This window comes from Homarus americanus, unplaced genomic scaffold, assembly GCF_018991925.1.
Source record: "Homarus americanus isolate GMGI-L3 unplaced genomic scaffold, GMGI_Hamer_2.0 scaffold16894, whole genome shotgun sequence".
In the NCBI taxonomy this organism is placed as follows: domain Eukaryota; kingdom Metazoa; phylum Arthropoda; class Malacostraca; order Decapoda; family Nephropidae; genus Homarus; species Homarus americanus.
The window spans coordinates 1,354,547-1,369,934 of record NW_024746541.1 but is presented as its reverse complement, the minus strand read 5'-3'; the positions used below and the strand labels follow the sequence as shown (position 1 = coordinate 1,369,934).

Sequence of the window (15,388 nt, the reverse complement as noted above, 5' to 3'; positions counted from 1 at the left end):
TTGGTTTTCGGGCATTTCTTGTTGTAAATCAACAGGTAACCTTTTTTCTTTCTATTTAATTTCTTTTTACAGTGGTCCCTCGATTATGACGCCTCGGTTAATGAGATTTGGTTAACGAGTTACCTCCCATAAGATTCTTATCTTCTGTTAACGAGCAATCCTCGGTTATGAAGGTTTCTTCGAGCCAACCTCAACAAGTTTTGGCTTGCACTTGGGGTCAACCAGCTTTATAGTATTAGTCCAATACAGTAATCGGTTCTAGGGCTTAAATTCCTTACTATTTTAGTAAATACCAAGAAGTTTATACTATTCAATAATTTTAAATAATATTAAATTTTTTAGTCATTTTAACAATTATTGAACATAATTGAAGAGTAAAGTGACTAGTTTAATGCGTGGCATCAACCTCTTAACACAGCAAACAGGAGTTAGTCTCTCTCTGTTTTCACTGGAGTAACATCTTACTTGAGACTCTCTTCAACTAAACGCTTTTTTTCTTGTTTCCAAGAAAATTATTGGTCATTTGAAATATATTTTATATTGACAATATATAATGCAGTGCAGTGTTGATTTGAAGAAAATAATCTTGAATTACACCAAGAGAACTAAAATTTTATGGGTGAAATGGCAGGCATTGACTTCTCTTCCTCCCCAATGCCTTCTCTTCTCCCTTCTCCTCCACCCCATTCTAATTCCCATCATCATCATCATCATCATCATCATCATCCAGGAGCCTTCTACATACACACCTCAAAGTAAGTGAACTTTTCTCTACCAGTTTTGTTGAATTTAGGCAATTTTCGGTGAGCTGGAACCACTACCTAAAAACCCATTGAAACAATGGTTTCGGTTAACGAACTTTTCGGTTAACGAACGACCTTCTGGAACGGATTGAGTTCGTTAACCGAGAGGTCACTGTACATACACACATAGTATTTACACACACACGTTTATTGTATTATTTGTAAAGATTTTTGTGAATAATAAAGTTTAATGAATTTTCTCACTTGTTTACATTTTAGCAAATGTATTTATGAATGAACACTCAGCCTAATGAACAGTAGGACAATAATTCATGTAGACTAGCAATCACGTCGTTGACTGGTGAGGTGTGAGGGGCAGGCTCTTGCCAACCACAGCATGGCGGCAGAGTGACTGGCTGGCTTCACTCCCGACAACGCTGTGCACCGCCTCCACCCTATCATTCCTCCATGCTATCGCCCCATTGCCCTAACTTCATCCCTCTCTAAGATTTTCGAAACTACAGCATCTTAAACTCTCATTTTCTCCGTCACCTTGAACACTTTTCTCTTTTGTCGGATCACCAGTATGGCTTTCACCAGGTAAGATCTACTGGTGACCTGCTCTCTTACTGCACCCATCTTTGGTCATCCTCTCTTCGGGATTCTAGGGAAAGTTTCGTCGTGGCCCTCGACATCTCCAAAGCATTTGACAGGGTATGGCACAAGTCTTTGCTTTCTAAACTTCCCTCTTATGGTTTCTCTCCCACATTTTGTTCTCTAATTTCTAGCTTCCTTGAGAACCGATCCATGGCAGTTGTTGTTGAGGGAGCAATCTCACTCTTTCTCTACCAGTAGTGGTGTCCCACAGGGTTCTGTTCTTTCACCTACTCTCTTCCTTCTTTTTATCAATGATTTACTTCACACTACAACTAATTCTATCCATTCTTACGCTGATGATTCTACTCTTCACTCTTCTTCACAATTTCCCTTCTAACTCTCAAACTAGAGCTGATGTCATTACATATACCAATGCAGATCTGTGCAGCATCTCTAAATGCGGAGGAAGAAACTAGGTTATATTCAATAGTAATAAAATTCAGTATTTACTAATTACACATTCCAAATTAGATGATCTCCCACCAATCACATTTCAGGATGCAATCATTCTGCCAAATTCTGAAATAGATATGCTAGGCCTCACCATTTCCTCTAATATGTCATGGAAGCCACACATCCTCAGCATTGCTAAAGCTGCCTCCCGAAAGTTGGGAACCTGTACAGATGCCGGAGCTACTTCACTCCTGAGTAGGTGCTTTAAGTATATAAGGGATTCATTAGTCCTAACTTGGAGTACTGCTCTCATATCTGGGGTGGCTCTTCTGTCCAACTGTTAGATAGGGTGGAATCAAAGGCATTTCGTCTTATTAACTCTCCTCCTTTAGTCAAAAATCACTCTTCGCCGCAATGCTGCTTCACTCTCTCTCTTTTACAGGTACTTTAATGGACAATGTTCGGTGCATTTGGCATCCTGTGTACCGCCGGCACGGCCGTGGGCTCGTAACACTCGTCTTGCCTTGGTGCCCACCGTTTGTGTGGATGTCAGTCAACTAGAATAACCCATTATAGTACATCCTTCTTTCCTCACACAGCCAAACTGTGGAATGCTCTGCCTTCTTCTGTGTTTCCATACTCATACATTCTGTCTCACCTCAAAAAGCTGGTTTTCCGGCATCTTCGTGGTGTAGTTATATAATCTTTTTCTTTTCAATTTTTAATTTCTTTTTACTCTTATTTAACCCCCCCCCCAGGTCCCGTTGGTGCGATGACCTGTGCCCGGGTGGGCTATTCCCCATAAAAAAAATCACCTCCCCTCCTACCTACCAGGGTGAAGGTGGCTTTAGGCTTTAATTTTTTATCTTATAAAATGTCAGAACTAAACTTAGCAGAATATAACTTGCATAGCTGGAATCCTTGTAAGATAGTGATTAATTTGAGTATAAACATCTCATAGTTTGCACAAGAGATAAAAATGTTAGTCCTTTAGTGTACTACACTCTGTATGAGTACAAAGTGAGTACAGTATTAATTTACATTTAATATTTGTTTAATTTAAGTTCTTAGTAGTCCATGGTGCTTTAGAGACACAGGAGGTGTATCATTAGTGGGTCAGAGGTGTACTGTATTGTTGAATTATTATTACCTGACCTCAGTTGGTCCGGCAAAACGGATAATCTGGCAAGGCTTTGGAACCAAGGGCCGGAAAATCGGTGGTGTACCTGTATTACACACACACACACACACACACATACAAAGAGTTGTGGAAAAATATTTCAATGTTCATTTACAAGTAAACCTCGATTTATGGTGGGGTTACATTTCTGAAAGCTCCATCGCATACTGATATATGATACATTGAGTTCATTATAACAAGGGGTTAAGGACGACCAGTGATGGTAGTTATTACTGCCTCTATAACAGTGTGAAGACCCCCAGTGATGGTAGAGTTTGGAGAAGGTGTTGATACTTACAAAGGAAATGTACTTTTAGGGAGTCACTTATGTTATCTTACATTACTGTTCACTATCACAAATACTTACCAACATAAAAGCTTTTCCCACAGGTTTGATTTTGTGTCTATCCATATATTTGACGAGAGAACAATTTGAGTAACTGAAAGAGAAATAAAGAATGTATTAACAAAATGTATCGGTATACGTAATTAAAGAGAAAAACTACTGTACAGGCATCATCTAACACAACATACTATAGAGGGTACATGATAACCACACTTTAGTTAGCTACACAATGGCTGCAGGGAATTATCTTTTAATATTCCTTTATAGCACTAAATCTTTCCTTGCACAATGCAGGATGACACAGCAGGTCATATAAGGATGATGTAATATGTCTTTGGCCATGTAGTGAGAACTTAGAAGTTTTTCTTCCACTACTTAACAACAGGTAGCAACAGGTAGTGGACCACAGGTAGTGGACCACAGGTAGTGGACAACAGGTAGTAACAGGTAGTGGACCACAGGTAGTGGACCACAGGTAGTGGACCACAGGTAGTGGACAACAGGTAGCAACAGGTAGTGGACCACAGGTAGTAACAGGTAGTGGGCCACAGGTAGTGGACCACAAGTAGTGGACCACAGTTAGTGACCACAGGTGTAACAGGTGTAGTGACCACAGGTAGTGGACCACAAGTAGTGGACCACAGTTAGTGGACCACAGGTAACAGGTAGTGGACCACAGGTAGTAACAGGTTGTACCACAGGTAGTGGACCACAGGTATTGGACTGCAGGTAACAGGTTGTGACCACAGGTAGTAACACAGGTAGGACACAGGTAGTGGGACTGGTAGGGATCACAGGTAGTGGACCACAGGTAGTAACAGGTAGTGGACCACAGGTAGAACAGGTTGTGACCACAGGTAGTGGACCACAAGTATTGGACTAGGGGCTGAGGTTGTGACTACAGGTAGGACTACAGGTAGGACCAGGTAGTGAACCACAGGTAGTAAGAGGTAGTGGACCACAGGTAGTGGACTACAGGTAGTGACCTGTAGTAACAGGTAGGACCACAGGTAGTGGCCAGGTTAGGACCACAGGTAGTGGACCACAAGTATTGACTGCAGGTAGTAACAGGTTAGGCCACAGGTAGTAACAGGTAGTGGACCACAGGTAGTGGACTACAGGTAGTGGACTACAGGTAACAGGTAGTGGAACTGGTAGTAACAGGTAGGACCACGGGTGGTAACAGGTACTGTACTACAGGTAGTAACAGGTAGTGGACCACAGGTAGTGACTGGTAGTGGACCACAGGTAGTGGACTACAGGTAGTAACAGGTAGTGGACCACAGGGTAGTAACAGGTAGTGAACCCACAGGTAGTGACAGGTAGTGAACCCACAGGTAGTAACAGGTAGTGACCACAGGTAGTGGACTCCAGGTAGTGTACTACAGGTAGTAACAGGTAGTGGACCACAGGTGGACTACAGGTAGTGGATCACAGGTAGTGGGACCACAGGTAGTGTACTACAGGTAGTACAGGTAGTGGACCACAGGTAGTGGACTACAGGTACAGGTAGTGGACCACAGGTAGTGGACCACAGGTAGTGGACCACAGGTAGTGGCCAAGGTAGTAACAGGTAGTGGACCACAGGTAGTGGACCTGGTAGTGCAGGTAGTGGACCACAGGTGGTAACAGGAGTGGACCAGGTGGTGAGTAACAGGTAGTGGACCACAGGTGGTGGACACAGGTAGTGGACTGGGAGTGTGCTACAGGTGGTAACAGGTAGTGGGACCACAGGTAGTGGACCACAGGTGTGTAACAGGTAGTGGACCACAGGTAGTGGATACAGGTGGTGGACCACAGGTAGTAACAGGTGTGGACCACAGGTAGTGGGTGTGACTGGTGGTGTGGGTGGTGGACCTGGTGAGGTGGACCACAGGTAGTGTACTACAGGTAGTGACAGTGGTGGACCTGGTGAGTGAACCACAGGTAGTGAACTCTGGGTAGTGTACCACAGGTAGTAACAGGTAGTGGACCACAGGTAGTGGACCAGAGGGTGTGGACCACAGGTAGTGTACTGCAGGTAGTAACAGGTAAGTGGACCACAGGTAATGGACCACAGGTAAGTGGACCACAGGTAGTAGCAGGTGAGTGGACCACAGGTAGTAACAGGTAGTGAGACCACAGGTAGTAACAGGTGGTGGACCACAGGTGGTGGACCACAGGTAGTGTACTACAGGTAGTAACAGTGGACCACAGGTGGTGGACCACAGGTGGTGGATATACAGGTGTGTGGACCTGGTGGTGTACTACAGGTAGTGTGGGTAGTGGACCACAGGTAGTGGACCACAGGTGGTGTACAGGTAGTAACAGGTAGTGGACCACAGGTGAGTGGACCACAGGTAGTGGACCTGGGTAGTGGACCACAGGTAGTGTACTACAGGTAGTGTGTGCACAGGTAGTATGGAGTAGTGGACCACAGGTAGTGGATACAGGTAGTGGACCACAGGTGGTGGATGTGACAGGTGGTGGACCACAGGTAGTGGACTACAGGTAGTAACAGGTGGTGGACCTGGTGGTGGACACAGGTGGTGGACCACAGGTGGTGGACCTGGGTAGTGGACTCTGGTAGTAACAGGTAGTGGACCACAGGTAGTAACAGGTAGTGGACCACAGGTAGTGGACCATGGGTAGTGGACCACAGGTAGTGTACTGCAGGTAGTGGCAGGTGGTGGACCACAGGTGGTGGACCACAGGTAGTGGACTACAGGTGGTAACAGGTAGTGGACCACAGGTAGTGACCACAGGTGAGTGGACCACAGGTGGTGTACTGGGTAGTGGACCACAGGTAGTAACAGGTAGTGGACCACAGGTAGTGGACCACAGGTAGTGGACCATGGTGGTGTACTACAGGTAGTAACGGTGAGTGGACCGGGTGGTGGTACAGGTAGTGGACTACAGGTAGTAACAGGTAGTGGACCACAGGTAGTGGATACAGGTGGTAACAGGTAGTGGACCACAGTGGATACAGGTAGTGGACCACAGGTGTGGACCGGTGGTAACGGTAGTGGACCACAGGTGAGTGACAGGTGGTGGACCACAGGTAGTAACAGGTGGTGGACCACAGGTAGTGGACCACGGTGGTGGACCACAGGTAGTGCTACAGGGTAGTAACAGGTGAAGTGGACCACAGGTGAGTGGACCTGGGTAGTAACAGGTGAGTGGACACAGGTGAGTGGACCACAGGTGAGTGGACCACAGGTGGTAACAGGTAGTGGACCACGGTGGTGGACCACAGGTGGTGGCCACAGGTAGTAACAGGTAAGTGGACCACAGGTGTGGAGCACAGGTAGTGAGGACCACGGTGGTGGACCACAGGTGGTGGACTCTGGGTGGTAACAGGTGGTGGATACAGGTGGTAACAGGTAGTGGACTACAGGTGGTGGATCACAGGTGGTGGAACCTGGGTAGTGGACCACAGGCTGAGTGGACCACAGGTAGTGGACCACAGGTAGTGGACCAGGGTAGTGGACTGGTGGTGGACTGGTGGTGGATACAGGGTGTTGGACTACAGGTGGTAACAGGTAGTGGACCACAGGTGTGTGGGTAGTGGACCACAGGTGGTGACCACAGGTGGTGGACCACAGGTGTTGGGACTACAGGTGCTAACAGGTAGTGGACCACAGGTAGTAACAGGTAGTGGACCACAGGTAGTGGACCACAGGTAGTAACAGGTAGTGGACCACAGGTAGTGGACCACAGTGAGTGGACTACAGGTAGTAACAGGTAGTGGACCACAGGTAGTAACAGAGTGGACCACAGGTGGTAACAGGTGGTGGACCAGGGTAGTGGACACAGGTAGTAACAGGTAGTGGACCACAGGTAGTGGACCACAGGTGACTGAGTGTTGGACACAGGTAGTAACAGTGAGTGGACCACAGGTGTGAGTAACAGGTAGTGGACTACAGGTAGTGGACCACAGGGTAGTAACTGAGTGGACCACAGGTAGTAACAGGTAGTGGACACAGGTGGTAACAGTGTGACAGAGTGGTAACAGGTAGTGGACCACAGGTAGTGGACTGGGTAGTGGCTGGTAGTGGACCACAGGTGGTGGACCACAGGTAGAGCTACAGGTAGTAACAGGTAGTGGACCACAGGTGTGGACCACAGGTAGTAACAGGTAGTGGACCACAGGTGAGTGGACCACAGGTAGTGGACCTGGGTAGTAACAGGGTAGTGGACCACAGGTGGTGGATACAGGTAGTGGACCACAGGTGGTGGACCACAGGTGGTAACAGGTGGTGGACCACAGGTGGTAACAGGTGGTGGACCAGGGTGGTGGGTAGTGGACCTGGGTAGTGACAGGTGGACCACAGGTGGTGGACCACAGGTAGTAACAGGTGGTGGACCACAGGTGGTAACAGGTGGTGGCACAAGTGAGTGTGGATGAGTGGATCACCAGGTATTGGACTGGTGAGTAACAGGTAGTGGACCACAGGTGATGGAGTAGTGGACCACGGTGGTGGACCACAGGTAGTGAGTACAGGTAGTACAGGTAGTGGGACACAGGTAGTAACGGAGTAGTGGGTCGTGGATTACAGGACTGAGACCACAGGTGGTGGGTCACAGGTAGTGGGTCAGAGTAGTAACAGGACTGGGACAAGTGGTGGGTCACAGGTATTAACAGGACTGAGACACGGAGTGGTGGGTCTAGGTAGTAACAGGACTTAGACACAGGTAGTGGGTCTGGTGAGTAACAGGACTTGGAACACAGGTAGTGGGTAACAGGTAGTGGGTCACAGGTGGTAACAGGATGAGACACGGGTAGTGGGTCTGAGTAGTAACAGGACTGGACACAGGTAATGGGTCTGGTAGTGGGTCACAGGTAGTAACAGGTAGTGGGTCTGGGTAATTACAGGACTGAGACACAGGTAGTGGGTCAGGAGTGGTGGTCAGAGTAGTAACAGGACTGGGACAAGTAGTGGGTCTGGTAGTAACAGGACTGAGACACAGGTAGTGGGTCACAGGTGAGTGGGTCTGGAGTAGTAACAGGTAGTGGGTCACAGGTAATTACAGGACTGAGACACAGGTAGTGGACTCAGGTAGTGGGTCACAGTGTAACAGGACTGAGACAAGTAGTGGGTCTGAGTAGTAACAGGACTGAGACACAGGTGGTGGGTCTGATGAGTGGGTCAAGGGTAGCTGGACTGAGACAAGTAGTGGGTCTGAGTAGTAACAGGACTGAGACACAGGTAGTGGGTCTGGTGGTAACAGGACTTAGACACAGGTAGTGGGTCACAGGTAGTGGGTCAGGTGGTAACAGGACTGAGACACAGGTAGTGGGTCTGAGTAGTAACAGGACTTAGACACAGGTAGTGGGTGAACAGGTAGTGGGTCTGGTAGTAACAGGACTGAGACAGGTAGTGGGTCTGAGTAGTGGGTCTGGGTAATGTGGTAGTGGGTCTGGGTAATTACAGGACTGAGACACAGGTAGTGGGTCTGGGTAGTAACAGGACTGAGACACAGGTGAGTGGGTCTGAGTAGTAAACAGGACTGAGACACAGGTGTGGGTCTGAGTAGTGGGTCACAGGTAGTAATAGGGTGGTCACAGGTAATTACAGGACTGAGACACAGGTAGTGGGTCTGAGTAGTGGGTCTGGTGTGTAGGACTGAGAGACAAGTAGTGGGTACAGGTAATGCTGGGACTGAGCAGGGTGGGTAACAGGTAGTGGGTCACAGGTAGTAACAGGACTGAGACAAGTGAGTGGGTCTGAGTAGTAACAGGACTGAGACACAGGTGAGTGGGTCTGGGTAGTAACAGGACTGAGACACAGGTGGTGGGTAACAGGTAGTGGGTCTGAGTAGTAACAGGACTGAGACACAGGTAGTGGGTCACAGGTAGTAACAGGACTTAGACACAGGTGAGTGGGTAGCAGGTAGTGGGTCACAGGTAGTAACAGGACTGAGACACAGGTAGGTGGGTCTGGGTAGTAACAGGACTTAGACACAGGTAGTGGGTGGTTGGGGTGGCAGGGACAGGACACAGGTAGTGGGTCACAGGTAGTAACAGGGACTGAGACACAGGTAGTGGGTCCAGAGTAGTAACAGGACTTAGACACAGGTAGTGGGTAACAGGTAGTGGGTCTGAGTAGTAACAGGACTGAGACACAGGTAGTGGGTCAGGTGAGTAGTAACAGGACTTAAGACACAGGTAGTGGGTAACAGGTAGTGGGTCTGAGTAGTAACAGGACTGAGACACAGGTAGTGGGTCTGAGTAGTAACAGGACTTAGACACAGGTAGTGGGTAACAGGTAGTGGGTCAGGGTAGTAGCAGGACTGAGACACAGGTAGTGGGTCCTGAGTAGTAACAGGACTGAGACACAGGTAGTGGGTCACAGGTAGTAACAGGACTGAGACACAGGTAGTGGGTCACAGGTAGTAACAGGACTGAGACACAGGTAGTGGGTCACAGTAGTAACAGGACTTAGACACAGGTAGTGGGTAACAGGTAGTGGGTCACAGGTAGTAACAGGACTGAGACACAGGTAGTGGGTCTGGTAGTAACAGGACTGAGACACAGGTAATGGGTCTGAGTGATGGGTCCAGGTAGTGTAAGTATCACTCACTTGTTCTTTTTAAAATCCTTCATTAGCGTGGTGTGCTCTGGCATTTTCTTGATGTCTACCCAGTCCTTCTCTTGTGGGAAGCCCATAACATTGAAGATTCTGAAGAAGAACAAACACGTGTTACATCATCATGAACAGGTCACCAAGCATTACAGTGAGAACCTCTATTTAACTCAATATATTGAGAGAGGAAAGTCTATCGAGGGTTGGTTAGATATAAAAGACTTAAGATACAAGTCTTTCATCCTTATACTGTAGACCCTTGTCATTTGCGGGTGTGTGATTCAAGTAAGCAGATGGTGGGTATGGTTGCTAGCTTGAGCCTTTTCCATAACTGTGGTCACCCCGTTGTACTCTCAAAACTTTAGTGTTTCTGTGAAATGCTCCTAAAAAGACTGCCTAGTGTCAGTGCTAGTGGAGTGAAATGTATTAGGCAGAAGTCAGTGATGACTGTTGGGGGAATGCTGCCGCCGCTGGTCGGTTGTTTGGTATAGGTTGCTATTCGAGGTTTTGCCTCTCACGCCACTCCTTGGAACCTATTCCTCATGAACAGCAAGGGTTTACTGTACTGTATATTTCATTAGATGGAGGTCTCATATGAAAAAGTCCCTCGATATAAAACACTTTCATAGCTCGAGCCATCATTATAAATTAACATGTTATAAGATAATGGTTTGGTAGTGCTGTTAATGTGTGTGCTGTTAATCTGTGTGCTGTTAATGTGTGTGCTGTTAATGTGTGTGCTGTTTAAGTGTCTAGTCACCTCACCTAAGCTGTTGCATATATTTATTACTATATTATTTACTTCATTATTACTGTATGCACATTTAATAAATATTTATGTTTGCACAGTAATTATAAATAGATTATTTTATGTGGCGCAAAGCAAAGGCCAGGTGCAGAAATTTAACAGAAAATGAACGAATAATCAAACACAAAAGTTAGGAAGTGTCAAATATATTGTTAATACTGTACTGTAAAAAAAATGACACAATATAAAAAAACAAAATAAAATATATAGAGAACTCACCAGCGGCTAAGCATGATGCAGTCTTTCATAACACCAGGAACCTTGCAGGCCCAGACCAGAAAGTTTTGGTGAGATATCAAAATTTCTCAGATTTTTCCAGTAATTGTGCATTACAGTATTTCATAATCGGAACTTGCTCCCAAACCCGGAAATAAAAATTTAAGTTTTCCTTATTTTCTTTTGGAATTTTAAGAAAATGCTCCTGATTTTAAACCTCAGAATGTGTTCCCAAACCTGGAATTTAGAGAATTTTCCCCCATAATTTGAGCAAATTTCAATTCCAGCTATCGAGGAGTTCCGGGTTTGAGGAAGTTCAGCTAACGGAGATATTACTGAATTTTTTTGTTTTATTACTTAAAAACAAATACTTTCATCTTGTATTTTCAGGTGAATACTATTGACTTTATTCATTAATTTTTATTCGGTTACGTGCACACATCATCCTAGAGACATATTGTGAAAGAAAAAAGTAAAAGAAATAATCATTATATGAGCAAACACATAAAGGGGATCGTTACTAGGGAGGCGATGGAGGTAGCGTCCCTGGTCTCTGTTGCTATGGTGAAGCAGGGAGTGTATGCAAATGGCAATTGTGTTAAACATTCTTTTGGCAATTATTTACTGGCTTTAGCTGAATTCTTTACCTAAATTGTATACAAATGTTGTTTGAAGTAGAACAATTGTTAATAACATAAGCCAGATAGGTAGTATGGTTTATGAATGCTGGGAAAGGAGGTACAGGGAGTTGAGAATTTGCTTCAGCCTTTTGACTTACATGTAGGCCGTTTACTTCATCTGTGATAATATCCTTTAATTTGCTTTATTTTAACTTGTTTTTCATTGTTTTATATTAGTTTTCTATCTGTAATAGTAACACAAGACTATTCCCCTAGTGTTCCTATGACTCCAGGCCAAGCTGTGTTTTTCAACTATACTATTTTTGGTAGATACATAACTTTCTTTTTTACATGCATTCTCCATCTTATATATAGACTGTAGAAAAGTAATAAGATAAATGATTATCATGAAGTCAAAAACATAAGAGGTAATAAACTTCTCGTGTGTTAAGAGGAGGGAGGAATGAAGGATCTCAGCTGTCCCGAGTCGTCTCCCGTGTGTATTGACAAATTTTGTTGTCGAGCAACCAAATGGCAATGCGGTATTTTTGTGGTAAATTATTTATAAAGACTCATTTTGATTAATTCCTCACATTTACTGATACAATGTACTGTACAGTATATATTATTTTAAGAAAACTATACGGAGGAAAATACGCTACTCAGAAACACTTCCTGCTGAAACAGTGATCATATGTGCTGTAATTAGGGATATATATAAAAATAATATCTCCGTAAGCATCCTCAAACCCGGAAATTTCCAAAAGCTGAAATTGAAATTTGAACTGAAAATCATTCCCAAAGCCAGAATTTTCCAAAAAATTTTGGCTTTAGGAACAAATTTCCGAGGTTGAAAATCAACAACATTTTCTGAAATTGTCTTGAATAGATGAAAGCTAAAGTATTTTGTGAGGGGGTGGGCTGACCTGACCTGACTCAATGTCAGGTGGAGGTAGGGTGAGGGATTAGTGGTCTCATATTACTGACCTTCTCATGGAATGTCAGGTCACCCTTTCTTGGGTGGGTGATTAGTGGGTCTCATGACCTGAAGATGTCTTCAATAAACACCAAAGCTAAAGTACAGTGATCCTCGTTAACAAAATTTCGGTTTACAAATTACCTTCCATAAGAATATTCAATTCGTTAACTAAATTCTTACTTAAAATGTTATGACATGTTTTGGCTTGCTCTACCAACTGGAAGATTAGTCTGCCAATACAGAAATCAGTTCTAGGGCTTACAGTCTTAAAATTGGAGTAAATATCAAGAAGGTTGTACTGTTCAATTATTTTCCAAGTTTTATTTTAAATTTTTAGTCATTTTAACACTTATTTAACATAATTGCAGTACAGGAATAGTTTTGGTGCACCCATCAGCCACTTTACTCACCCACCAAGGCCCTGTTTGTATCTCTGTTCAGTGGAGGAAACATCTTGCTTGTGAGGTCTTGAACACAGAGTATTTTTACATTTTTACAGTACAATTATTGGTCATTCTGAAATTTATTTAACATATTGACAATATATAGTGCAGTACAGTGTTGATTTAAAGAAAATAATCTGAATTACACCTAGTGAACTGAAAATTTTATGGGTGAAATGACGGATGAAGCATGGGGTGACTTCTTCCAACCCCACTTCCTTCTTTCCTTCTCCTCCACCCCCACTTCTAATTTCCATCATCATCATCATCAACCAGGAGCCTTCTACATACACCTCAAAGAAAGTATACTTTACTGCATTTTTTTTACTTTTATGTAATTTTCGGTGAGCTGGAACCATAATATCCCATTGAAACAATGGTTTCGGTTATTGAGAATTTTCGGTTAACTAACCACCTTCTGGAAGCATATTGTGTTAAGTAACCGAGGACCACTGAATTTTTAGAGATTGTGGTAAGTATAAGTATAAATGAGCAAAGTTGTATCCCTTCAACATTACATTACTGTACTGTACTGTACTGTACATAACATTTTAAAATATGGAATGAGAAAGCATAAAGGTATGGGTAATTAGAGGATGGAGTAGAAAGGAGTGATAACATGCACCAGTGTTGCCGATAAGCTCCTAACAGCTGATCATTTAATTCACCTACAAACAGTCACGCTAACAAGACCCTCACTGGATGCTTATTAACTTAATGCGCGTGTGTGTGTGTGTGTGTGTGTAATAATAATAATTAACGGTTTATTGAAGAGCATGGCAGCCGAAGGCTGAAAATATACAATTACATAATTGGGGAATGGGTTTTGATTTACAAATGATGTACAAGTAACATAAGTGATACAAATATGATATATAATAATTAGTTATTGATAATTTTACAATGGTTGGGACTGGGCTATTCTTAGCATCAGGAGTGTGTGTGTGTGTGTGTGTGTGTGTGTGTGTGTGTGTGTGTGTGTGTGTGTGTGTGTGTACACCTCAGTACTAGACGACCTACACTGAGGACATTATCAGAACAGATCACGGGCCAGTCTAATAACTGTACAGTATTTGGACTTGTAAATATCACACTGTATATATACACTAGTCTTGTGTATAATTTATCCCTTTATTGTGAGACAGAACAACAATTATCAAGTCTCAGGAATTCTACTGATATCAATAGGACTTAAACAACTACAAGCAATTAAGATTTAGTGAGACTGTATACTAACAAGTCTCACTCACAGGCCTACATGTGTGTGTGCTGTGTGTGTGTGTGTGTGTGTGTGGGTGTCTGTGTGTGTGTGTGTTAGTGACAAATTATTGAAAGAAATATTGTTGAGCTTGCTACAATATTGTAGGATTTGAAGACGTTGATGAAGAATAACACATACAACAGTTAGTAGAGAGGTGCACCCACGAAGGTTGACACACCCTACAGTAATTATAGTGAGATTAAGGTCTGACCCAGCAGAGGTCACAGTCACAATAAACAGAGCTCTCATTGCCGCTGATTAGTCAAACCAGTCATGACCGTAGTACTGAGAAACTACCCTCCAGCCCGCACCATGAACCTGATCAAACACAGCTGTCTCGACACACCCAGATGACTGGAGTGTTAATTAGTGACGACATCTGCGGCCTGACACCGCCAATATAGGGGGCCTACGCTCTTCCGTGGGACAGACAGGGATAGGCAAAACTCAAGAGGCAGACAGGGTCACACTCGTCACAAGTTGAGGTCGGGAGGGGGACCTCCCTCCCTAGCACAGAGTCATCAGCTAGCAGAGTCTCCCACAGGAGACAGAGTCCAGCACCTGCTGGGATCACTCTCAGGTCACACGTGAGTCATTGTCAGAGATATACATAGGGTGAGTTACTTACGGTGGGTGTATCCATTTCATGTTTGTGTCCGGGAGTCATTGTCTAGTAACGCCAATATATTTATGAAAGTGTCCGTGTCATTCAGTTAATTAATAAATAGCTGTACTTAGAAGTGTTGTTTAGAGACTTTCCCCAAAGGTTTCAGGCTTATTGAAGAAGGATTGTTTAAATTTAAACAGCAAGATTCACCAAGAGGTATTACTGAATGTCTACGATACTACAAAGAGATTTATGAAGAAAAGAAGAAAGTTTCAGTTCAACCATCGCTTGAAAAGTTTTAAGAAAGTCGAAAGGCAACCAAGACCAGTCCCATCAACCTCTGCAGCATCTACAGAACCAGTCCCATCAACCTCTGCAGCATCTACAGAACCAGTCCCATCAACCTCTGCAGCATCTACAGAACCAGTCCCATCAACCTCTGCAGCATCTACAGAGCAACTCCCATCAACTCCAGAACCAGTTAATTTTATCTCACCAGATTCTCCAGAACCAATCCTGTTAACATCTACAGCATCATCACCTTCACTAATAAAGCCTCTGTCACTCCT

The 15,388-nt window shown here is 44.3% G+C and overlaps 1 protein-coding gene across 1 annotated transcript in view; it reads right to left on the bottom strand.

Annotated features, from left to right (window-relative positions):
* Nucleotides 1-3,263: 3,263 nt before the first annotated feature.
* Nucleotides 3,264-15,388, bottom strand: part of LOC121879350 (cyclin-dependent kinase 8-like) — a 41,787-nt gene continuing 29,662 nt past the window's right edge. The window contains 2 exon segments of the mRNA XM_042385951.1: nt 3,264-3,413; nt 9,883-9,981. Coding sequence (XP_042241885.1) covers nt 3,314-3,413; nt 9,883-9,981 — 199 coding nt within the window. The 3' untranslated portion in view covers nt 3,264-3,313.